General features: G+C 38.2%; 1 protein-coding gene across 4 annotated transcripts; it reads right to left on the bottom strand.

Annotated features, from left to right (window-relative positions):
- Positions 1-1,153: 1,153 nt before the first annotated feature.
- Positions 1,154-11,590, bottom strand: TAF9B (TATA-box binding protein associated factor 9b). Of its 4 annotated transcripts, XM_060291892.1 has the most exons (8): positions 11,462-11,590; positions 10,735-10,816; positions 10,006-10,142; positions 9,794-9,928; positions 8,917-8,992; positions 6,832-6,942; positions 5,077-5,233; positions 1,155-3,181 (listed from the first exon to the last, which is right to left on the bottom strand). In XM_060291892.1, the coding sequence occupies exons 1-8, from the start codon at positions 11,510-11,512 to the stop codon at positions 3,151-3,153; spliced, it is 780 nt and encodes a 259-aa protein (XP_060147875.1). In that variant the 5' UTR covers positions 11,513-11,590; the 3' UTR covers positions 1,155-3,150. The 4 variants fall into 4 exon arrangements, 3 of the variants coding, with proteins under 3 accessions (XP_060147877.1, XP_060147875.1, XP_060147876.1); XM_060291894.1 differs by lacking the exon at positions 6,832-6,942 and having other exon boundaries at positions 1,154-3,181; XM_060291893.2 differs by lacking the exon at positions 1,155-3,181 and having other exon boundaries at positions 3,207-5,233; positions 11,462-11,588.
- Between the last annotated feature and the right edge of the window lie 392 nt (positions 11,591-11,982).

The raw sequence follows: 11,982 nt of genomic DNA, 5'->3' as shown, positions 1-11,982 counted from the left end.
TAGCTCTCTTATAGCCTTTGTTCCATATGTATGTCCCCTTCTTAATTCTCCCAGTATAGTTTTGTCATAATTTTAGATTTGATCAATAGAGTCTACATTGTGATTATAAATATTATTCACAGCTGAGCTATGTCATATGCCATGATTATATTTACTTATGTATCTTTTAATTTTCTTTGGAGTTAAAAATAGTTTAAAAAATTAGTTTCTTTTTTTCTATGTATCTATCACTGATTCATTCCCAACATATTCAAACATATGGGACAGTAGGTTCATTTTTATTAGAGATGTCCCTCCTGCAGTCCTCTGTGTTCCTGTTCCAGTTTGTACTGGCTGCCCCCTATGTTGGCTGTACAGCTGTTGCCCTGGGGTTTCCTGTTTCCAGAGGAAATCTCTGTGGGGTAACTCTTGGGGATTCCTTTAACCTCCTGTGTTGAACCTTCCCTTTCCTGGATCTGTTTTCCCCTTCTTTCTTGGTTTACTTCTCCTTTTTGTGAAATACAAGACTCCATCCACTAGCTTTCTGAGAAATTGAGGGCGTAGGAGGCAAAATTTTTTGTATGTCTGAAGATATCTTTATTCAACTCTTATATTTGCCTGTTTGGTTATATGTAGAATTTCAGCCTACCTATCAGTTTCTCAGACTTAAAGCCTTTGATTCACTGTCATTGCTGAAAATCTAATGACATCCTACACTTGATCTTAGCCAAAAGGCCAAAGCGATTTCAATGACATTCTTATTCTTTTATTGTCCTTGTAATTTTCCCTCCTTTCTCTTTCCTGTCATTTTAATGGGAGTTTCAGGAATGAGCAAAGGTAAATGGTGCAATTTCAAAAGGTTGTGTGTAACTGGAATTTTTCTGCTGGGCATTTTACATACTAGAGTATGTATTTCACCTTTATGGATAAAGAAATAGTTAAACTATTGGACAGGATCACAGAGCCCGTAACAGCAGGGATTCAAATCCAGGTCTGTCTGACTCCAAAGGCTGGTGCTTTTTCAGTGTGCCTCACTCCCTGAAATGATTCTTCTAGACTAGGACTTTTTTGCTTAACTCTGGAGAGAACAGCAAAAGAAAATTTTGGTGGCTGCTTTAAACAAAACAAATTTTGAAGGCTTGAATTTTTTCTAAAAATTCATTTGTATTTTAATACTGTCACCATAGTTGTAGTTAATTTTTAAAAACACCATATTTCTGCACATCTCTAATGGCATGCTCTACCCTGGTTTGAGAAGCAGGAATTCTAGTACAATCTTTTTTGTAGGTGAGGCCCAGAGATGCTACACATTGATCCAGAGAATTAATGTCATAGCTGGGCCAGAACTTTAGCATACTGATGACTTTCTTCCCCTACTGTTTACCTTTCCCTCAACATTTTATTATTTCAAATGTACAGAGGAATTGAAAGAATTGTAAACACCCATAAACCTAACACTTAGACTCTACAACTGCCATTCGTCCATCCATCAACCCCTGATTGTACCTTATAAGTAATTTCTACCAGACTCTGCTTCCAGGATCTTTTCCCCATTTATTTCAGTCATTAATCCAGAAAATGAATGGGGAAACACAAACAGCCAAATATTTTGAGTACCTGCTATATGCTCAGGACATAATAGAGGCAGTATAAGATGATAGCAGTTATCTCCTGAAGGAATTTACAACCTAGTCAAGGAAGATAGTATATAACAAACAATTTATGCATATATAAACTAGAATTGTACAAGTATGTGCTTCCTGATTTAATACAGAGTTATGAATTATTGATAAAACACTGCAAAGGTTTAGGCTTAAGTGTAGCAAATTCACTTTTAACCCCCAGACAACATATGTATGCCTGTATATAGAAAAAAAATTATAATCATCATAAATGAGTTCAATCTCTTCTTTAGTTCAGTGTTTCCTGCTTCCTTTCTTTTCCTTTTTATGTCCAAAACTTCCCTCTAGTACATGATACAAAAGTCAAAAAGGAGTACAATGAGAAGACTCCTTCCTACCTTAGTCCCCTAGCCACCAGTTTCCCTTCTTAGAAGCAACCAATCACTGTAAGACTGGTTTACTTCAATCTCGAGCTACTTAATGCATATAAAAAGGGTATGCATGTGTACGTGTGTGTTGGTGTATGGTGGCATAATTACACACACTGCTTTGTACCTGTCGTTCTGATGTTTTTTTTCCTTACCTCCTGAGTTACTTCTCTTCACTCTGGACTCCTTAGGCCACATCTTCCATTCTCCCTGCATAGTGGCTGTATTCCTATATTCTTACTCAGATCAAAGACACTTGTTTCCTACTTGTAGAAGGAAGAACTTGGGACGACAGTGTCCTCACCTCATTTCCTATCAGTACATCTTTTAAAAAAAATTCCACCTAGAAGCCGGAGGACAAGAGCTGCCTTAAGTCATTCTTTTTTTAAAAAAATTAATTTTTGGCTGTGTTGGGTCTTCATTGCTGCATGTGGGCTTTCTCTAGTTGCAGTGAGCGGGGGCTACTCCTCGTTGCAGTGCATGGGCTTCTCATTGCGGTGGCTTCTCTTGTTGTGGAGCACAGGCTCTAGGTGCATTGGCTTCAGTAGTTGTGGCATGTGGGCCCTAGAGCACATGGGCTTCAGTAGTTGCAGCACGTGGGCTCAGTAGTTGCAGCACGTGGGCTCAGTAGTTGTGGTGCACGGGCTCAGTAGTTGTGGCTCGCAGGCTGTAGAACACAGGCTCAGCAGTTGTGACTCATGGGCTTAGTTGCTCCGCGGCATGTGGGATCTTCCCGCACCAGGGCTCGAACCCATGTCCCCTGCATTGGTAGGCAGATTCTTAGCCACTACACCACCAGGGAAGTCCCTTAAGTCATTCTTGATGCTAGAATGGGTGGATGTAATTAGGAAAGGGAGATCTGCAAGATAAAGCAGTCTTCATCGGAAAGGGCAAACCACCCACTGGCTGGCTAAGAGAATGAACACTCAGATTGCAACCTCAATTATATGTATAAATTCCCACTAAAGACAGAGCATGTTATGTTAACAGATTTAAACCCATATCCTTTCATATTTATTTTGCTTCATTATGATGAGTCACATGCTGATTCCAAATAAAAGCAAGCAATTCCCTGATTTATAATCATCCATTAAGCAAATCTTGCTTTTTGGACCTCAGAATTACTGGGCCTTGTTCATCCTCTTTGAATCCCTTAAATCAAAAGTGAGAAATACAGTAAGTTCAATTGTTTATTAATAATCTTGGAACAAATACGTTAACAATTCCTTAGAGTTATATAGCATTTTTACAATTTTGAAAGCACTTTCACATATACCAATTAAACCCTCACAACATCCCTGTGAGGTAGGCAGGGTTGGTGTTATTTTCCTATTACTAGTGAGGAGAACAAGGCTCATGGGTGAAGTAAGGTCACACAGTTGGTTAGCGATGGAGCCAGGACTAGAACCTAGGCTTTCTGACATGCCTCCCTGAGAACATTCAAGTAATGGCATCCTATGCTATATAATGAACATTTCTCTCCTATGATGATCAGATCTATTTTTATAAGTCTGGTATCACCTTTTCCTAATATCCAAAAACACTGAATCACAGTTTTGATGAGATATTTCTTCCCTGTTACTGGACTATTTCTCTTTGATGTATCAAGCACCATCCTAAGATGAAACTTACTTGTGTTTTAAGTTTTGAGGATCCTTGGCTATAAGTTCTAAATTATGATATAAAAATTTGTTTTAGAAATTCTGCAAAAGTATTCCTATGTTGAATATGTCAAACTTACTTAAACAAAAACAACACAAGCCTGTTTATATTTTTGAAAGCTTTGCAGTCTTTCTCAATAGGATGTTTAGATGTGTATAAATGGAAAATAGGGAAAGGTGTTTAGCAACATTACTGGGAAGCCTATGCAGAATGCACCTAAACGCAAGTCACATCACACTAATTTGTTTGTGTTGGCCTTCTAGAGGAAGGAAAACCATTAGAAAACTTTCAGGTTTGATCCCATCATATGTGTGACATCCTCAGCAATAAGCTGGAAAAATCTGAATTATACCAATAGGGGGGTTCAAGCAGTAGTGATCAAAGCATATATATGTATGGTAGAAAGGAAGAAAACACTTGCTCTTCAGTGGTTTTGCCTAGGTCCAGTGTAAGTATACTTATCAAGGCAGATTTTAAGCTATAGCATCTTTCATGTTAAATTTCAAATTGTGAAATATGGTGGAGTTATCAACTTGGAATATGACTGAAACTGAATGTAACTGACCCCAAACTACCTGTCAAAAGCAGAGTAATGCTCAATGGGCATAAAAGGTAAGGGATAAAACCCAACTGCTCTGGTATGGAGAGAAAAACAGCAAAATGCAAACCTTCTGGTTAAAGTGAACCATAGACCATCAGGCATGTAAAGCAGGTTTTAAAAATATGAAAATGACACTGAGCTGTATTATCAGGAATTACATTCCTAAAGTTCCAGTTTTGGCCTTTTAAATTTAAGAGCAATAGGGAGAAACGTAAGCCTGTGGGGAGGAGGTGGTGCAGAAAATGAATGGGATCTAGAAATGGGGCTGAGGAGGTGGGAGGTTAGGGAACATCAAGAAACAGCTTAAATATATTCAAAATGGATTTAGAATCCCTCTAAATCCAACCTCTCCAACAATATTTGCTAAATTGAGAGATCTGGTCAAAAAAGTTGGTGACAATAAAAGTGACTATTTTATCTTACAAAAGAAGTATTTAAATATAGATTAGAAATTATGCTGTTAAAGATTAGTCCACTGATCAGGCTGTAGAAAGTGAAACTTAAGTGTTGCTGTCAGATACATTGCAGAAAACTGCTTCCAAAAATAGAATTACCATAGCAGTACTCAACATTAATGAAACCATTAATAAACAAGCACTTAACTTTTTATACTTGAAGCCTAATGAAAAAACATTGGTACCCTTAAGAAATAAATATAACACTTTAAGGTGAAAGATATTGCAGCTACATTTAAGTTTTCGATCAAGAATGTTCTAGTTTGGTATACTGGGCTCAAAACCAACTACACGTTTGAAATGCATAGAGACTACACTATATTCCTTACATAGTATCATTGTCATCATCTTCATGTTTTCTCTTCAATGGGTTTGATTCATTGGCCGTGTTCTGTGATGAAACCATGTTGGTGGTAATAAGAATATTTTTGGGCCCAATCATTGAAGGATTAAGCAGAACATTTTGAACTGCAGTTGTTGCGGGAACTGTAAACAGAGGAGAAAACACCCCCAAACTATGAACTACACAGAATCAGAAACATATGGTAAAAAGTATTCAACAAAGCTGAAATGTAATTCTAATAATAATTTCTTTTTTTAAGGTTTTTAAAATAACATTTATTTCTTAAAAGTTAACATATGCATAATAGGAAACCAAAAAACACAAGAAGCAAAAAACAAAGTCATCTATAATCACAAGCAGTTTACCGTTTGATGTGTCCTTCTAGGTTTCGTTTGTGTATCTACATAACTAAGCATCCATTTTTATGTAATTAAGATCATACAGTTATGTATATGCTTTTTCACACATCATGAATATTTACCATTTCAAAGTCCCAAAGCTGTGAGTATTTTGACAGCCAAGAATACACTATACCAACTCAATCTGGAAGGTAAAAACATAATCCTGCCTTTTTTGGCGACAAAAATTTCATAAATCACAAAAATGGCAACAGGCCTCTAGATAAAGAGTTATGATTAAAATACTACATTCCCTTAATGTTCAATTAAAAATGAGACATAAAGCAAGAGTACACAAAGTATAATGCTTCTGAGAGTAAAAAGTATTCAACAAAGCTGAATGTAATTTTAATAACAATTTCAATAGCATGAAGTAAAACTATATCAGAAGAAACATAATTATACTGCATTAAGAGTTAAATTCCATTTTTTAATGCTTTAAAGTACTTAAATTAGTATCTAGTATAAAGTTAAAGAAGTTCTGTTAGTTTTTTTTTTTGTTTTTTTTTTTTTGCGGTACGCGGGCCTCTCACTATTGTGGCCTCTCCCGTTGTGGAGCACAGGCTCTAGACGCGCAGGCTCAGTGGCCATGGCTCGCGGGCCTAGCTGCTCCGCGGCACGGATCTTCCCAGACCGGGGCACGAACCTGTGTCCCCTGCATCGGCAGGCGGACTCTCAACCACTGCGCCAGCAGGGAAGCCCTGTTTTTAATTTACTTAAAATTTCAATTAGTTCTCAGTCATGGGAAGCAGTGCACTGGATTCATCATGGAACATACTAACGGCACGTGTTCAAGGTCAGGAATCATGCTTCCTTACAGACCAATATTATGGTGTACGGTTAGGTTTCAGAAGATGTGAAATCTAAACATATTCATGAATAAACTACGTTATAACAGAATTCTACTTATATTATTCTAACTTTCTACATATACTTCCGTGAAGTGAATAAAAGTACAGTTTTCATTGGATATATACTAAGTTGTATTATTTTCTTGAGCTTTAACCCTAAGTGATTTTGCCTGAGATTTGTAGACCATAACTTATTTTAGTTCATAGGGTTCTTTGAGACTCTTGATGATCATGTTGAAATCTCTCCCTTCCCCCCAAAATGTTACATATATGTAAAATTTCAAACAATTTTAGTGTGTTTATAGACCCCCTCTGAAGAACCCAGATTTGCAGCATTACGGCCGCCTTCCTGTTACGATATTAAAACAATTTAATTATTGCTATAGGAATACAAACTGTTCTGTTATCACGAATCATTCACAAATTTTAAAATTCAGAAAAATATTTTAAAAGAACCACTTTCAATCCCCCATGCCCTGCCCATCGTGTTACCTGGTTTGACAGGTGTGGACTGAGAAGGTGGAATCTGCACCGTAAATCTTTGGCTTGTCACTGACACTGGAGGTGCAACTTTATTTGGGACAGACACTGTTTGTGGGGTTGCTGTAGTTGTAATTAACAGACCATGTTAGTTAGGTGACTTATTATACAGGTTCAATTCCTGCTCTCCTTTAGCTTACCAGAAACTACCTTCAAAGCACAGGGAATTAATGAAAGATCTGCTTGAGTTTGAATCCAGGCTTTATCACCTACTAGCTGAGTGACCTTGGGCAAGTTATTTAATCTTTTTGTGCTTTTCTCATCTATCAAATGGGGATAACAATACCTGTTTCATACGATTCTTGTGAGAATTAAAATAATCCATGTAAAACTCTTCACATAGCATCTGGCACTGAATTTTAGCTACATGAAGTCATGAAGTTGAACATTTAAATAAACAGCATTAAAGACCCAAGTTTTCTATTAATTACCTTATGTGGCACTTTTAATCTCTGTCACTTGCTGGGAATTAGGAGGTGTCTACTATGCCCATGAAGCTAAATCAACATGCATCTAACAGAAGCCTAACATATCTCCATCTTTAGGTAAGTTTTCCATGTATTAAGGAGTGGTCCAAAGAATTTGGTGAAGCTTAATGAAGCAATATAAGTATTTTATTTTGTCAAGAAAATTCACAGTAGGTGGATGTTTTCTTGTCCATTATCATAAGGAAATTGTTAACATTTATCTAAGTATGGAGTTTAGGTTTTAAAATTGAACAGAGTATATGCTTAGGTCTTATGCTTTATGAAACTCATTTAAATTTTTTTTAAAGTTTAAAACTTGCATCTTTAATAGTAGTTTTTAGCATCTCCCTCACTCTAGACTTAAAAATCTCTAAAACATGTACAATAAATGTCTAACTAGGAATAAAAATCACAACTGATAACTAAAATTGGTTAACTTGCCAACACATGTAACTGATTAGTACAGCCTAGAGTTTTTAAAAAGTTGGTATTCACTTAAGAGATATGAACCCACAGATAAACAGTATATGATCAAAAAGTTACACAAATTATATATGCAAACTCCTGTCTACACAGGTCACATGCATATAATTAGACGTGTACAATTAATACTATACCAGTCTGGTTTTAGAATGCTGAAATGTGAATTCACACCCTGAAAATATGAAGAGGTTGTCTACACATCTCAAAAATCAAATGCTGCTTACACTAGAGCTATATGACATCTATAGTACTCAAGTTATAAGAGCTAAGAAATCAATACTGGTCAAAGAGAAGGGGATTTTTTTTCTGAAAAGACTTTGACTATGAAAAAATACAGCAGGAACGTAGGACAAAAAAATCAGGAAATCTAAATCCATTATTCATGTGTTCCTTAATATCTAAGCAACAATGACATTATGGTTTCTAAATGCCATTCTCCACTAAGAGGAACCAGGGCTCTTTAGAGAAATGGCTGATTCTAGGACTGGGGTAAGGAAAATATAAGATGAGCTTGGAACATCTTGTGCCAGGAAGCAAGAAATGGTCAAAGAATGATGGAGACCTGTCACAAAGGACACAGGAAACAGTCTGAAGAGGTGCTCACTGACCAATACAGGATAATCAGTACTACTTTTGAAAAGGTTATATTAAAAATGATTTTCTTTGAGTCTTAAGCTTTTTGTATACTTTAAACTTACTTCTTTTGATTGCATCTCTTGCCAATTTACTCAGAAATTTAATTTCTGATAATAAGTAGGCTACTGCTGTGAGTGAGTTTGGCAACTTTATTTGTATAAAACCCAGAAAGCACACTGCTTAAACTTCTGTTTTTGTTACCATAGTTAATACCAGCAACAATGTTGGGTAATGCCCAATTCTATACTCATTTGGGATCAGATATTCCTTGTCGCTTTCTCATTTTGAAATGATAAAATATGTTTATAGCTTTACTAGAGGACGAGTAAATGTATTAATGGCAACACATATCGGAATTTCTGACTCACCTTTTTACTTGGATTACAGTTCAAAATCAAGTGCTGAGGCACTTCTTTACCAGCCAGAAAAGCCATTTCCCTCTCGCACTTACCTATAGTAGGAGTGGTAGGTCTGCTACTAACAGCACCAACACTTAACCGTGGAACTAGTCTTCCTTGGTTAGGTCCCTAGGGGATTTAAAAAACAAATTAGTTTTAACGTTGTTCACACTTGACACCTAAACTTAGCAGGAAATGAAATTAGGATTGCTGATATGAATTATTAATAGATAATTGATGGCAAGAATGTCCTGTTTCTGTTCAGTGTTCTAATGCAACATTTAAACTAGGGTTTTCACAAATATCTATATATATACACACACATATAATACAAACAATACATATCTATATAAACATGGATAAGAATATATATATAAAATATATAATTCTATATAGTTTTAAAGTTTGAGGTAGAGTGTTATTTGGGGATAACAGCTAACTTCCTTATGATTTTTTAATCTTAACTAGTCAATATCTTAACCCAGTAAGAAACTTCCTTATAGTGGAATTTCAGAGGTACAGAGGTAGGCCAATGTAGGGAGAACTTTCTCAGTGGTGGGAGAGCCTTAGGTCATATTTCAGAAAGCAAGTCCAATGCCTGATGGTATATCATTTACTCTGTTATGGTATAGTGTAAAGATTGGGAGTTATGAGACCTGGGAATCAGTCTTAACTTTGCTACTAACTTCATAGATGAGTTCGGGCTCACTTCCCTGATGAGTTAGATGAACAATAAAGTTCCTTTTAGCCCTAAAAATCTTGGATCATATATTCTATATTTTAACATAGTAGCTAATTGCAGACATAGTATTTTCAAGGAACTAAATTTTAAAAAATCCTAGTAAATTATCTTAGCCTTTAATTTACTGCACTATTTACCCCTAACACATCTTACCCTTTTTAAAAGCTAAGATGACTAAAAATTCTTACCTTTTTAATTAAGGACTTTAGCCTATAGTTTGGAGCTGTTAAGCAGTATCTGTCAGGTGGCAGTCTGGGTCCTGCATATGGCTTAATCAGTGGTAAAGGGGTTTGATTTTTCTGCCTTGCAATATCCAGTAAAAACTAAAAAAAAAAAATCCTTATTAGAACTACAATTAAAAATTATAAGTAAAATGAACTTCAAATAAAATTTTGCTCACATCTCTCGGGGGAGGAGAGGTAAAAGACTGGTCAGCCCGACACTGGATTGCCAGTCTCACATCATCTGCATCAACATTAGGTTTCTTAGCATGGCTTGAATAAATTTTTGCATCATCCAGAATTGAAGTCACATATCCTTTAAGAACAAAACATTATTTAAAACATATGAAAATAGATTAATATTTATGGCCAGTTTTTAAAAAGTTTCACTAATTTCCAGAAAGTTTATGAATTTTGGTTCTAATATCTAATTGTCCTATCTATATAATCAATTTGAAACAGATATCACAATATACTGTTCCCTAGCCTGAGCTCCTTTTTACTGCTTTCTGAATTCTATAACATTAACTCTTTTTTTTCTTCACATATTTTTAAGACTTTATTTCTGTAGAGTAGTTTTAGGTTCACAGCAAAATTGAGGGGAATATACAGAGATTTCCTATATACTCCCTGACGCCATACATGCATAGCATCTTCTATTATCAATGTTCCCTGCAAAGTGGTGCGTTTGTTACAATTGATAGTCCTACACGGACCCATCATAATCCCCGATAGTCCGTAGTTTATATTATGGTTCACTCTTGGAACTCTACATTTTGTGGGTTTGGACAAGTGTATAATGACATGTTATGACATTAACTGTTAAAGTATTTTGGTTGAAAATGTTCTTACAATGAACGATTTTTAAAATTCACAAGTTAGGCGATTTTGGTGTTTTGTTAACTTACGGAAAGCAAATTCCAACATTTGATTTATAACCCTTGGTTCGTACTCCGTAATTCCCATATCCTTCAGGATCTGTGCCATCACCTGTGGATTCAAATAAAAACGCCAGATGCATAATCTAGGTATAGAAATCAAGACTGGACCGAAGGTAGTAATTATATTTATGATACAAGGTTCCCCCTTCTCTGGGTTCCAAACTTGTACTTTTCCTTTTCCTCCCAAGCGAGTGTCAGGTTCACACCAAATCTCGTCTTGATCTCTTTGCTGAAAACTTTTTTTTTTTGGCGGGGGTGGGGGTGGGGGCGGGGGCAAAGAGAAGAAAAAGGCCCGGGTTGGCTTTCCCAGTCGAGGTAGGGGTGGTTACAGCTGGTTGTCATTTTCAGATGTGGCGACTGGGGTAGCTTTGCATCAGAACACTGGAGGCGCGAGCCAGGATTCGCAGACGGGGCGGGACGACTAGGCGGCCCGGGGCCCGAGGCCCAGGAGACAAAGTCGGGAGGCCGGCCTGCGCATCCGGTGGGCCGCCAGCCTCCCTCCGGCTGGGCCGCCGGGGTGGCGGGAGAGAGCCCTGGGGTCCAGGGCACTCGAATCTCCAGCTCCTGGCGGCCCTGGCATGGCTGAAGTCGACCCGCGAGCCCATCATCAGGCCCTCCCCCCAGGCCCGCCTCTCAGGTCCCCGGCTGCGGTCGCGCCCAGCTTCGCACCCCGCCTCGCATCCTTCGCACTCACCAAGGCATCTCTCGGAGCGTTCTTGGGAGGCGCCATCTTGCCCGACTCCATGTTATCCTGCTGCTCGTCATCCGGGGAGAGAGGACTGCTCGCGGATTCCTCGCTCAGGCTCCACCCCTCCGGGCGCGGAGGGCGGGATTACCGCGCCGGTCCTTTTGCTCCGCTGGCTGCCGCTTCCCAGCCGCTCGCCCGCCCCGCGGAGGCAGAGGGAGGCTGGGCTAGCAGGGAGCCCACGGCGCTGAAGCCTTTTCCGAAGAGCCCTCGGCCAACGCTTGGAAGACTGATAAGTTCGCCTTCCCAGAGCTGTTCCCCAGAAAAGTACACGAAAAGGGGCACCCTTGTCTTTTCTGGGGCCCCTCCTCACGTCCCCTGCAGCCACCCTGGCCCCTTCCCTCTCCCTGAATGTCTGCAGAGTCCCTGCATCCACCTGCCTTTGTGGTAGTGCTGTCTGGTCAAATGCAGAAAGCCCAGTTAAATTTGAATGTCAGATCAATAATCACGTTTTTAGCATAAGTTTATCC

Source organism: Globicephala melas, chromosome X (genome assembly GCF_963455315.2).
Source record: "Globicephala melas chromosome X, mGloMel1.2, whole genome shotgun sequence".
NCBI lineage: Eukaryota > Metazoa > Chordata > Mammalia > Artiodactyla > Delphinidae > Globicephala > Globicephala melas.
The sequence above is the reverse complement of the archived record's forward strand: the minus strand, read 5'-3'. Positions and strand labels throughout refer to the sequence as shown.